Source organism: Prionailurus bengalensis, chromosome B2, assembly GCF_016509475.1.
Source record: "Prionailurus bengalensis isolate Pbe53 chromosome B2, Fcat_Pben_1.1_paternal_pri, whole genome shotgun sequence".
NCBI classification, from domain to species: Eukaryota; Metazoa; Chordata; class Mammalia; order Carnivora; family Felidae; genus Prionailurus; species Prionailurus bengalensis.
In genome coordinates, this window is record NC_057349.1 from 80,200,181 (window position 1) to 80,214,316 (window position 14,136).

General features: G+C 42.3%; 1 protein-coding gene across 1 annotated transcript in view; it reads right to left on the reverse strand.

Annotated features, from left to right (window-relative positions):
• Positions 1–3,247: 3,247 nt before the first annotated feature.
• The window catches only part of MDN1 (midasin AAA ATPase 1), a 173,021-nt gene continuing 162,132 nt past the window's right edge, over positions 3,248–14,136 (reverse strand). The window contains exons 94-102 of the mRNA XM_043591932.1: positions 12,416–12,579; positions 11,606–11,695; positions 10,581–10,696; positions 9,816–9,990; positions 8,104–8,177; positions 7,895–8,009; positions 6,947–7,010; positions 5,413–5,555; positions 3,248–4,660 (exon numbers count right to left, since the gene is read on the reverse strand). Of these exons, the coding sequence (XP_043447867.1) occupies positions 4,472–4,660; positions 5,413–5,555; positions 6,947–7,010; positions 7,895–8,009; positions 8,104–8,177; positions 9,816–9,990; positions 10,581–10,696; positions 11,606–11,695; positions 12,416–12,579 (1,130 nt within the window). The 3' untranslated portion in view covers positions 3,248–4,471. The remainder of the gene's footprint in view (positions 4,661–5,412; positions 5,556–6,946; positions 7,011–7,894; positions 8,010–8,103; positions 8,178–9,815; positions 9,991–10,580; positions 10,697–11,605; positions 11,696–12,415; positions 12,580–14,136) is intronic.

A 14,136-nucleotide genomic window follows, 5' to 3' on the forward strand; every position in this document is an offset into this window, starting at 1 on the left:
TTTTTGCTGTTCCATCTTGGTGTTTTCTGTTTGCAAGCAATTTCCTCGTGGTGGTAATCTTCATGGTTGCCATTAGTTATGTCAATCTTAAACATAAAGGTTATTTTATCAGTAAAAATGGGGTTATTTGGGAATAGAGAATTCACAATTGGGTACCTACAAGCTCTGGCAAAACCATAGGCAAGCCCAATGAACATGGGGGGGGGGGGATCTTATTTTATGAAGAAGAAAGTTGAGGGGGGTTGTTTTGAAAAGTCCATTGGAAAATAAGAGTTGAGGGTGATAATTTCTCATTGAGTTTCAGGGGAGGTTGAAGTCTTGTACATTGCACCTCTTCCAGCTTTTCCCTGTTGGCGCCTGTAATTTAGGATTCTTTTCTATTGACCTGTTTTGAGTCTGTAATGGACAATTCTTCCAGGGAGGGAAATTGAGTGGTACAGCTTTCCTTTCTAGCCTCCTGACTCCTGTGAAGTCTCCCTTTATTAATTTTCACATTAGTTCTTAAGAGGTTTTAAATGGCTGCCCCACTGGCGTTTTAACAATTTTGTATCACTAATGAGACACTGAAAATGCGCACACTTTTAAGCTTTTATTTTCTTGTAATTTTATCCTCCCCACAACACATAACTGCCCTTATGTAAGTAGGATTAGTGAATCTTTGCTGTATTTTTTGTCAAATAGAATTGTTCTAAATTAGAATATAGCCAGAAATGTTCATTTGGTTACCTGTTTAGTGAGCATTTACTTGATTGTGTCACTTGCTGGAATTGTTTGGTGTGGTCCCCTTTTCTAATTGTGTTTTTCTGGCAACTTGATTTCTCCCAGCCTCTTTCCTCATCTGTAAAGTGAAGCAAGACCTACCTGAGTCCTACTAGAAACAGGACCTGCCACCTATACTCTTGATGATTAGCTTTCTTGAACATTACCAGGCATTGTATGGGTGATGATGTGACTACTTTTGAAGTTTTGTGTAATTGCAATAGCAACTCCTTTTTTTCTTATAAAACTGAAGTTAAATATCCCTTGCCACTTTTATGAATTGTCATGACTGGTCCATTTATGGTGATCAAGGTTTTTATTCTAATTTTATATGGGTTGTTTGCCTGTTTAAAAATTTTAGTCCTTTTGGGGGCACCTGGGTGGCTCAGTCAAGTGTCTGACTCTTGATTTCAGCTCTGGCCATGATCATAATTCGGTAGATCAAGCTCCACATCAGGCTCCATACTGACAGTGAGGAACCTACTTGGGATTCTCTCCCTCCCTTTCTGCCCTTCCCCTGTGCTCTCTCAAAACTAAAAGCAATTTTAGTCCTTCTGTTTATATAGCTTTCAGAAGTTTCTATATAGTCATGTATTATTCTTTCAAGCCTTCTCAATTTCATCTTTTCCCCTTCAGAGCTTTGTAATTCTGTATTTATGTCTTCCTGGTTAACTTTAGGTGGTGTAAATATTTTAATTTTGATTTATTGCACGATGGGGATGTTAGTATTTTTGCCAGCTGCTAAACTATAATTTGGACACTATTTATTAGGTCATTCTTCAGAGGTACCTGGGTGGCTCAATCGAGCATCCAACTCTAGATAATGGCTTGGGTCGTGATCCCAGGGGATCAAGGCCCACATCAGATCTGTGCTGACAGTGTTGACAGCATGGAGCCTGCTTGGGATTCTCTCTTCCACTCTGTCTGTCCCCTGGCTCATGTGCTCTAAATAAATAAATGATGCCCATATGGTAAATTTTTTTAGGGTCTAAACAAATTTTTCAGGATTATTTCACCTAGGACTAGTATGTTTTATTAAATGGCAGAACTACTCCCCTGTAGTTTCTTGTAAGAATCTTATATCCTTTCCCTACAGATCATTGTAAAATCTTTATTAAAATTGATAGTGTTGAATCTATAAATTAGAAAAGACATTTTTATACATGAACTCATGCTAGACCCTGAAATACTGTCATGAGTCATAGATGCTCCCCTGTCTTAGGTCTTCCTGCCTAAAGTGGGAGTGCAAGTCTAATGAAATATTACAGATGGTGTCAGGGTTCATACCTGAGGGCTTATTCTGAGCTAGGTAGGTGTTTCCAGAAAGGCACATTAGGTAAGAAAATTCCAAAGGACACCTAGGATGCTAGCAGATTCCAGGACTTCTCATTTGCTGTAACCAGAACCTTCTGTGGTAGGGATTCTGGGAGAGAAGGGACAGGAGAGGTCACCCTAGAAGCATGATCTCTTTCTTGGATGTTATGAGATGAAGCAGGCAATGCGACTTGTCTGGGCTACCACCGAAGTAGTCCAGACTACAGATTAAAAGTGCTCCAAGGGTGCCTGGGTGGCTCAGTCAGTGGAGCATCAGACTCTTGATTTTCGGCTCAGGTCATGATTCCAGGGTTGTGGGCACCCATGTTGGGGGCTCCACATGGAGCATGGAGCCTGCTTAGGGTTCTCTAAAATAAGAGTGTCCAGGTGCAGTGTAGTCAGGAGAGGAGGGGAAGACGGGATAAAAGACCAGACAAGATTGGGGTTTGGATGAAGACTACGTGAGGCAGCTATAATGGTTAAGCTCCAAGTGAGAGCAAGCATACCCTCTAACTCCCACTCAGTGACTCAAGTGCATCATGCTGCTTACCCTCACCCTGTCACAGTTCCTGATAGGTCTCCTGGGACTGCTCCCACATTTCCCATCACAGCACAAGCTGCAAACAAGACTCTTGGGTATCAGCAGGGAGGCTTCAGTTTCGATGGTCCGATTTCAAAGGTACATATGACAGACCACACCAGAATGTTGGTGTCTTTCCCTTTCAGACCCGTTATAGACGGCTATGGCCAATGAAACCTGTCATTTTGGAGCAAAATCTGTACAAGCCATTGTTTTCCACCAACTTACCCTTTCCTGTGCCACAAGGCCAGAGCATGGTAGGCAGCTCACCCACCATGGACATGAAACACAAGCAAGAAATAAACCCTTATTTCAGGAAGCCACTAAGGTGGTGGGTCCATGGTGGGTCCAGCATAAGCTAGTGACCACTGATCCAGCAGACAAGATCATTCCCTTAGCACACCTTTTACACACCTGTTGTGTCCCATTAAGAATGGTTGCAGGGATGCTTGGTGAGTCCATCGGATTCTTGGATTTTGGCTCAGGTCGTGATCTCAGGGTTGTGAGATCGGGCTCCACACTGAGCCTGCTTCAGATTCTCTCCCACTCACTCTCTGCAGTTTCCACCTCTCAAACACTTAAACTGGTCACAAATTACAACAGTGGTATATATTTAATAATTTTCAGAATATAAGCTGCATAGCTTTTTAGAATAAAAAATGATATAACTTCAGGTACATGCTTTAGGACACTTGGTTAAACAAGCAATCTGTGTCTTCGATGACCACCTCAAAAATGTGGCAAACTTCACAGTGTAACTTGAAAACAAACAGGAGATAGACGATTACGTGATGGCATGTTGTCTACAAAACGACATTCTGACAACTTAAATAGAACAGCAACAATTTCAAGTATTCAATCAGTGCTTTCTGGCCAAGTAAAAACTGTCTAAAAATCATTGATGTAGTTTAACTGGGGGGGAAAAAAAAGTACTTAGTTTTCTTAAACACGGCATTTCTTTTCCAGAACGAGACTGGCTCAGTCCAGCTTGAAAGCAGTGTGAGGAATATTCTTCCCCTTAACGGTTAAAAATGAACTAAAGAAATAAATTACTACGACACCAGGGACCGTGGCGCTGACAGAATGAAATAACCAAAGGGAAAATCACTTTTCCATCATTGCATAGTCTCCCGCAGCAGCAAATGCAAAGGACGGCACAGAAAAGCCACTTCATTTTTACACAGCCCGGGGGTCATTTTTCGGCTTACCTGGGCTCCTATGCTGTCTGGTTGCTTTGTAAGAGCACACATACCCTGACCTCCCTAACCCTCAAAGAGAAGGTAGTTCCCTGCACATGAAGCACAATGACAAAACACACGCACTCGAGCCTCTAGAAAGCTGTAGCTGTCTGAGCCTCTTGACGGCATTTAGATACACACTGTGGGATTGGCAAGGCGGAGCCTCAGAGCAGGGTCACAAGGGCAGCTGCCTGTGGTCCTTTGTCCAAAGGACTGGGACGGTCCCATTCTCCCAGCAGCTACTCCTCCAGGGGGGGCAGCAGCTGGGCCCTGGCCTCCTCTTGGGCCGGGGCTTCCAGGTCCAGACACCGGCCGCTGCCCTGGGTTTGTTATGGCTGTAGCCGGGGCAACAGCAGAGGCCGAGGCTGGCCAGGCTCTGAAAGCACATTATAAGATAAAGTGTACATTGTAATAAAAACTGTCTGCAGCTATTAGATGAATCTTTATAAATCAGATCTAAGATAAAATAACATTTTAGAGCTGTGAGTTCGGAAGCAGTTGTCCAAAAGAGGGAGCAACAGGCTGGAGGCGCCAAAGTCTGACAATGGTGTAAAGTCTCACTTTAGACTGTGTTCCTTCCCTACAGGTGGTCAGAGGCTGCCACCAACTCAAACCACTGCCTAAGAGCATCACTGAGCGTCTCGGGGAGCGCGTTCACATCGCGAAGGATGATGTAGAATGGGAACGGGAACTCTTCCATGTAGGATCGGATTTCAGGCATCTCTCCAGGTCCTTTAAATATGGGCACTTTGATGTCCAAGATAGAATCCTGTAAACAGGAGACATTTTGAAATAAAAACCAAACCAATATCCTTGGCTAGCTCTTCCCTGATCTCTTTTGCTAATAGTTTTTAGGTCTCCTGTATCTAACTCCTAATATAAAATTAGCTTTTATTATTAAGAAACAATTTGCAGAACTTTCATTAAGGAGGAGGCAGATCTCTGAGCACCCCTTCCAGGAAAATGGACACTGAAAAAGAGGGAGAGACCAGAAACCCAATTTCCCATTTTCTACTTGGAGTAATTCACATTAAATCTTCCTACTTGTTATCCAGGCCTTAATGTGACCTGCAGAGACCATGCTTCGCCTGGAACAGAGCTGTCCTGTGGGGGTCTTTCACTTAGCAACTGATGCTTCCTGCTCTGAGAAGGGCACTGCTAGGATACCAGTAACTGGAAAGGGCTGGTGTATAGTTCGAAGTAGACAAGGCCCATCATCGAGGCTGCAGTACCGGAAATGACACAGTAGAGAGGGAAAGGATGACCCACTAGAGCAGGAATTGACACAGCAAGTGGTTAAGAGGGTGGTCTCTGGAATGTCCGAATTCTGGCTTTCTTGACCTATGACCTGTGTTTCTGTCCTTCACTGTAAAGTGGGAGTATTAACAAAAAATACAGTGCCTCGGATAGTGTCCGGCAGAACATAAGGAGTTAAGGTGTGACCTAGGCCATATTTCAGATAGAACATGATGAAGGGTATCCCCACTTTATCCCCAAAAGCAGCTTTTAGTAATCACTCACCCGTGAACTGGGATTGTCCAATACAACAAAAATGACGAAGATGTTAGCATTCCGGGCAGCCTGGACTGCTGCCAGGACTCTGTCTTTGCCCTCGAGGAAAAGGCCGCGCCCATCAGAGACCACCAGGAGGAGCTGTGCATTTTCTGTGGTAGAACATACAGCAGGAGAGGAAGGGAACAAAATGAAGATCCCACTGTTAACAACTCCAAGCTACCTAAAGACAAATAGGTTAATAGCACAGAGAAAGCCAACACTAAACAGACATCTGAAACTGATGAATTCTGGACATAAGCAAAAGGGACCTCTAAGATGGGACATTAGATGCCACAGTCGGACACAAGGTTACACAGACATATGAAGCTTTGGTCAATAAAACAATTTCCCTATCACATTAGATCAATTTCATTGTATAACATACAAGAATTAAACATACACTCATGGCAATACTGAGTAGGCCATTAGAAGAAACTACCTAAATCAGAAACCTGGAACTGGGTCTTCCAAATTTCTTGTACCTAATCTGGGTATTTTTCTCCTCTGAAAATTGACTCATTTAAAAGAAAACTTAAGTAGAAGGGGCCATTAAAATAATTTTTTAACGTTTGTATTCATGGTTTACCTATAATGTTTCCAATGGAAGACTACATACAGTGCACGAAGGCAGTCTTTCTCTCAAGGAAGTTTAGTGAGTGTTGAGAGGTGTGGAAGGACATGCTTCAAATAGGAAGGTTCTCCATGAAACGATCAAGATTGAGAGATTTTAGGAAGAGCTAGATACAGAACTGGTGTGTTTCAAGCCCTAAGTCAATCGTGGTTGGATTAGCTGGTTTCTGAATTATGTCCTTCCCTGCTTCCCTCCGTTATTAACATATTACAAAATATTCTTTATACTAAAATCCTACACCTTGCTCCTCCTTCACAACGCTTAACTCTGTTATAACAAACTACAGCTGACCCTTGAACAACACAGGTCTGAAGTGTGTGAGCAGGTCCACTTATATGTGGGTATCTTACTGTATGGCACTGCATATATACTTTCTCTTCCTTATGATTTCCTTAACCTTTTCTTCTCTTTAGCTTACTTTGCTGTAAGGATACAGTATAAAATACATATAATATGCAAAATTGCTAATTATGTTATCGGTAAAGGCTTCTGGTCAACAGTAGGCTATGAGTAACTAAGTTTTTGAGGAGTCAAAAGTTACACGGATTTTCAACTGTGCAGGGGCTTGGTGCTCCTACCCCCCACCCCCACCCCGCTACCGCACTGTTCAAGGGCCAGGTGTAGTTAATTAGTATCTAATTCCTCCAGTGGTTATAAGCCTCATGAGTATGGGTTCAACACAAATTTCTGAATGGATAAATGGCTGAGTAACAAATTACACGAATGCCTAATATCTCTCCAGCTCCTGCTTATAACTTTTCCTATGCAGCGTCCACTTTAAAAGATGGGTTCTGTGGCATGAAGCAAGTGGCTTGTGAATACACACAGTAGAAAAGCGTTGTGTGGATAAAGATGAGAACTGCAGCTCACCTGGACTGGCGTGCTGGGAGGGCTGCTGAGCAGCTGCAAACATGCTGGCTACAGACTCGAGAAACTAGACCAGAACCAGAGACAGGCCGTTAGAAAACCACGAAAACCCTTCCCATTGTCACAGAGATTGAAATTACTTTTGACACTCAGGAGATTATCAAAATAACCATCTCAGATCTCTAGGCAATCAAACCGTCCCTCCCCGGCCCCCCGTCCAAAGGGGATGATGATCCTTGCAGTGCTAGCATGTACCCCTGGGCACTGGCATTCTCCAGCACAGACATGCGTCTCTGGCACACACACCACTAGTGTTCTGTAACACACCCTAGAGGAAAAGAAATACTTCCCCTGGGGGGTGAAGACAAGACATCAGTAACTCCCCCAAATGAACAGAACAGCTGTCGTCTTTCAGAAGAAAATAGCTGAGCAGAAAAGGGCAAGAAAACATAAAATGTCTAGTGCAACATAAAGAAAGTAGGCTAGATGAGGGCAAAAATGAAGAGGACAAAATCATTATCCTGGGCTGTGTTTTGAACTTATGTCATCCTGAGCAAGTCATTGGCTCTATTTTACATCATTTCTTCTCTAGGTCAAATGGGGGAGAGAAATTGGCCCGATTAAGGGTACGGGGAGACAGTTTATTCCTACAAAAGTTCCAAATCTCTCAAAGAGTAGGGAGCTTGAAAATTAGTGATGTAAAGTCAGAAACCCTTGAGGAACTCAGAAAAAGAGTTCACACCCTGTTTGTTAATGGATGCCAGGGAAGTTTCTATTCCAGTGGTGCATGGCCTGAGGTTTAGAACTGAACCACCCTGGCATCCCGAAATTGTTTCCTCGAAATTTTTACCTGTCCTAACACCATACTGGGGAGGAGGGAGTGCTAAAAATTATGTCTCTCCCACACCTGCTGAAGAATGGCTGTTCAGAGGACATGTGATACAAGCATACCTGAGCAATCTTGGTTTTCTTTTGCTGGAATTTGCAGAGCCTCAGAATCTGGGAACCCGAGGAATCACTGAACTGCTCGTGGAATGGGTGTAATAGCTTTACGGACTCTCCAAAACTACGGATAGAAAAAACAAATGCAGTGTTTTTTTGTGTGATCAACGTAACAAAAGGAAGTTGATTTTCCCACTGGGATTAAAAAGCACCCTTACCTGCACACAGCAATCTGACCCACTTCCAGGAGGGTTAGAGCATTTCCAATCACAGCCAAAGATTCAAATGCCAGCTATGAAATAAGAAGGTTAAGGGTTGAAGGAATCAGAATATCCTCTAGATCAGTGCCTCTCAACCTTTTTTATACCAAGAGTCTCAGAGAAAACGTTATTTTTGCATGGCATACAGGGAATGTCAACATGGCTATTCATAATCAACCCAGAGGCCATGGTGGCCTCAGACCCTGGCTAATCCCACAAATCCTGAAACCCAGAGTCCATTACATCAGTAGCAAAGGTCTGCTCTAGGCATCTAATAAAAGTGATCTTAAGAGATTTGGTGCATAAAATTTTCAGAATTTTTCCCTTTTAGGGGGGTGGGGGAACTACATAAAAAGTAATCTCAGATAGGCAAAAAATTTTAAAAACCAGTTTATTTTATTAACCCATAAATAAATGACAGCCTGGTCTTAGAATTTAAATTTCATTAAAAAGATGATGCTACTTAGAGCAACTAACATCTACTGAATACATACCAAGTGCTATGCATTACACACAGTACATACTTCATTTAGTTTTCACAACTCTGGAGGAGGTAGATACTGTTACAATCCTCATTGTTCAGAAGATGAAACTGACATGTTAAGAAGTAAATAAATTGCCCAATATCATATGGCAGTAAGTGAGGAGCTTGGACCTGAACCTAGTTTCAGAGGTCACATTTTTTTTTACAGCAGAGCACAAGTATGGATTTAGGTTGCTCGTTGGTTCATACTGGGTAATGGCATCACTGCAAAAAACATCACTCTTCCAGGTACCTGGATGGCTCAGTTGGTTAAGTGACTGACTCTTGATATCGGCTCAGGTTATGATCTCACAGTGGTAAGACTGAGTCCACTGTCAGCATGGAGCCTGATTGGGATTCTCTCTCTCCCTCTTTATCTGCACCTCCTGTGCTTGCTCTCTCTCTCTCTCTCAAAATAAATATATAAACTTTAAAACAAAAACACATCACTCTTCTGTGTCCATAATGATGGTATCATAAGTAATTAATTCTATTCAGGCTCTTAAGCTTTGTGAATACTATTAGAGCACTAACTAATTTCAGACTTAAAGAGATGTACACGAAACACCTTTTAAAAACCAGTGATATTCAAATACATTGTACAAGGCCTTAAAAAAACAGTTTACCAGTACAGTGTGTTTTGTGGAAAATAAATACTGTCAGAGTTACTCTTCTACAGCTAGACGGGAGCACAGCAAGGCTAAAAAACAATTTTGGGATGCCTGGGTGGTTCAGTTGGTTAAGCATCTGACTCTTGATTTTGGCTCAGGTCATGATCTCACTGTTGGTGAAATCAAGCCCCACGTTGGGCTCTGCTGACAGCGGGCAGCCTGCCTGGGATTCTCTCTCTCTTTCTCTCTGCCCCTGCCCTGCTCGAGCTCTTTCTCTCTCTCAAAATAAATAAATGTTAAAAAAAATTTTTTTAAAGGTCTCTAACAGTAAGGGACCAATTATTTGAGACATCCTAAAACTGCCCTTTTGAACTCGTTTTAAAATTTTAGGTCCTCTCAAACATAGTAGCACATTCTCAGAACAGTAATTGGTATTTCAAAGTGCTTTTTGCCAGATTATATTTAAAACTTTTAGGTGGCCATAGAGCATGGCTTGGCATTAATTTCTCATTAAATTAGCACCTGTGTTTCCTTACCTGTTTGGTATGGTTGTCTACCATGCTAGAAGAGTCATCAATGGCCAAACAAATCTGATACTGGCGTTTACTGGGCTTGGTCCTTCGAAGCCAAATCTTGTCTTTCCGAAATTGACTAGCAATATATGGAATGACCTTCCGCATGTTCAGCCGCTTCCCAGTTCGATAGTCTCCTCTATTAAATTTACCCAAATGGGGCAAAGATAAGTTAACAATTGTTCATCCTCCAAAAATTTTTTTAAAGAATAAGATCACATTATAATACCTTTTAACCAGTAACCTGACACACTCAAATGTCATCATCAACTGAGAAAGGAGGGCAGCCAGAAAAACTGGTTATATATGTGTCAATAATCAGGCCCTTCCACGAAAGCTGCAACAAGTTTTAAAAAATTAGAAAAAGAACGTTTGCCCTGATTAAGTCTTTGACTCTTTTCTAATCTGGAACTATGAGTTTGGATAAACCTTTGTGAAGATCTAGGTGAGTAACACATGCAGCAAGCCCATACACCCACCCAAAGGCTCCACCAACCAATTTTCTCATCAGAGGCTAATGAATCAAAGGAACTGCACTCGTACCAAACTTCGCAGACACTTCAGTTTTTAGAGAGAACATGAAAAAAGGTATGGAATAACATATCCACGCAGCATAAATGGCAACCTAGAAGCCAGCACTTTTAAGTGGTTAGGGGCTGAGCTCAATAGAAAAGGTGACACGGCCATCTTTTCAGGGCACAGTGGGCGTGCTTAGTGGAAAAGACTTACTTCAGCTTGGCGGCCTGGGTAGGCTCTAATATGAGACGAAGCTGTTCACACAACTGTTGTGAAAGAGGCGCAGTTACGGCCAGGTAACTCTGCCACATCTCCACTGCAGCCTTCTCCTGTGACAACGACATAGAAGTGACTCTTACAACGTCAGAGCCAGCCAAGTCATTTACAGCAAGAAGACACTTGAAACAGAGTAGCAGAAAATGACCTGCGTGAACTCTGTCAACAGAAGCCAACTGGGCAGGCTGCCCTCTAGTCCACATCCTAAAAATGTCTCATCTTCTACCAAAACCACAACTCACAGTTCCAAATGAGAAAGGGTGAAACAACAAGGCAGAAAATATTGGATTGCATGACCAAATCAACAACTAATTCTCATCACCTACAAAGAGGATAAACTGCACATTCTGTATGGGTGGGGAGCTGTGAGTGGGTACTTTTGGTGCCAGCAGATCCAGCCACTTAATCGTGGGCCCTCAGGGTCAAGTTTCAAAAGCAAAAATGATGAGTGCCAATCTCAACAGTGTGCTTCTTTCCCAGACACAAAGCTCCAAGTATGACAGAGCCCTCATACAGGTGTGTAGTAGGAATGATGATTATAGGCACAAAATACAAACATGGATAATACAGTAAATTCAGGATGCAAGCTCGTTAAAAATGAAGCTTCTGTTTAAGCTATGCTGCCACATTAAGTCAGCCAGCAATATTCCAGGTGGCCTACTGTGAGGATGACACATTTTGCCTCATTTCACAACCAATGTCATCTCTGTTGTAACTCATAGAGCCAGCAAGAGAAATTAAAGGAAATAAACACATCAGCTTTTCTGTGGTTTAATTAAACTACATGTCTAGTGGCAAAGTAGGCAGAAAGCACTGGAAAGACTTAGGCTTCAGACTGTAATTACAGTCTTCATATACTCAGTCCCTTTTACAAAAGTAATTGGTGCTAAGAACCTGTTAAGCTTGCTGTAACTTAAAAAAAAAGAAAATCAAGATATCTTATGAAAAGACTGGTGACTTACTTCTTCTGGGTTTCCAGGTTCGTGTGGATGCCATGTTTCCAGCTGTCTCTCCAGCTCCTGTCTTAGCTCACTGACATCTTTTAAAAAGGGCTAAGAAGAAAAAGCCACAGATAAGAGGCAGCCTAGATTGAAATCACCAACTCATTATATCACTGGCTGCCTTCTTCCCAGTAGTATGAACTACAAATACATGCCCCTGAGACACAAAGCGTAAGCAAATTTGATGGCACAATAAGATGCCAGACAACTATTCTTCTACTTCCCTTTGTGTAGAGACAAGATAAAGGAAGTTTTACCATTTAGAAGAAATCTATCCAGCAAAATAAAAACAAAAACTCCACAAAATTATCAATATCAAAATGTTCTCTGAATAATCTAGACTGCTATTAAGTCGAACGATTCGGGAAAACAACTCCGTTAAATCTGCTTTTCCTAAATGCAGGCATTAAGCCAAATATTCTTGCTACTTCGTCAGCATGAACTGAATTGTTACCTACAGCTCCTCACATAAGGATGCTGAACATGGGAAGAGCAGATCTAGATCTGCGAGCCTGAGGCTGGAGAACCAGACACACCATCACAGCCAGGTTGGGGCAGACCACCCACTCTGACCCTGGGACCAACTGCCGGAACGGTGTCATCTGTTTAGAGAAGTGGTCATACCAACTGGTTTCCTAAACACTTTGATAAGGATGAGATGCCCCCAAACAACCAGATATTCCATGAAGTTCTAAAGACAAAAATTTTAAACCAGTTTATAATTACATTTTGTTAACTTATCATAGCAATAATTTGTGAAAATTTTAGCACCTGGAAAACTGTGTCCACAACGAACTGATGCGCTGTGTGAATGGTTGAATCTTGGCTTCTCTCTGGTTTCATATCCTCTGTCTCCCCATGGGATATGTCGGTCCTGGGATCTTGGTCTTCTTCTGTTCTAACAGTGTGGGTCTCCATGTCCACCTCATCATAGCCTATTTGCATACAAGGACACTGTTTTACTTACTCTGATATTACACACAGACTGAGCCTCCAAGATTGCCTGCCAATCTTAACGATTACTCACACTTCACTCCTTCACTCCCCAGCACGTTTCCCCATACAAGTTCCACATGTTCTTTCTCTTTGGGATATTCACTGCCAATTCTTACTCCCCTGACCTTCTCTCCTCCCCACCATGAGGTCGAAGGCGGCTCTTCTGGGAGGGAGGGGAATAAGGGAGACTGCACTGTGTAGTGTGTGACTCTTTAAAATACATGCACGTAGAACTTTGATGAAAATAAAAACTAGGGATGCCTGGGTGGCTGAGTCCGTTAGGCATCCAACCCTTGATTTCGGCTTAGGTTGTGATCTCATGGTTTATGCGATCCAGCCTCCCGCTGGGCTCTGCATTGAGCGTTGAGCCTGCTTGGGATTCTCTCTCTCCCTCTCTGCCCCTCTTCCCCAACCTGCATGCACGTGCTCCCTCAAATTAAAAAAAATAAATAGGGGTGCCTGGGTGGCTCAGTCAGTTGAGCATCCTACTTCAGCTCAGGTCATGATCTCGGAGTCAGTGAGTTCGAGCCCCACATCGGGGCTCAGAGCCTGGAGCCTGCTTCAGATTCTGTGTCTCCCTCTCTCTCTGCTCCTCCCCCACTCACGCTCTGTGTTTCTCAGTCTCTGTCTCTGTCATGATCTCGCAGTCAGTGAGTTCGAGCCCCCCATCCAGCTCAGAGCCTGGAGCCTCCTTCAGATTCTGTGTCTCCCTCTCTCTCTGCTCCTCCCCCACTCACACTCTGTCTTTCTCTCTCAAAGATAAATAAATGTTAAAAAGATAAATAAAATTAAATAAATCCTAGTTCCATTTTACAGATGAGGAAACTGAGGCAAAGAAAATATGGATAATATGCCTCAGCCTATAATGTGAGTAAGAGGCAAAGTCTGGATTTTGAGTTTTCATCAGAGCTATGCCATTCCCACTGTCATATAATGGCACAGTCAATGCTTCTAAAACCTCTGAGAGGTTTAGGTAAGAGGGGAAAAAAGGCGTTTCAATTTGCAAGTTGTTTTGAATGTGTATTTATTCCACTGCTGATAAAGTATTTTTTAATGTGTTAAATGCATGTCTTTTTTATTTTTTAAATAAATTATCCAGTAATAACACTTGGTCAACTATGAAATGGTACTATATGTAAGAAGTTTGGTTACTTTTACATATGCATTTTCCCCACTCTATTTCTCTAAATATTTTACTGCATTTTATGCTAAAATTGAGTATTTTCATATAATTGAAAACATCTAATAATCAAAAGTGTCTTCCTGTCATAACTGAAGTAAGTGTCCTATTTTTTTTCTTCTACATATTTAAAGAAGAGTGATGGCATTTGCCTAGAACTCAGGCTTTTGAGGTCTCCTTGCAGGACAGTGTCTCCAACGTCACTCTTCCACCTTCTGACTCCTAGGTGAGATAGAGTGGAATTTTCATAGGCAAATGAACACCTACACTATGGGTCAGGATGTAGATAGAACCACCAGATCAGATGGTACCACAC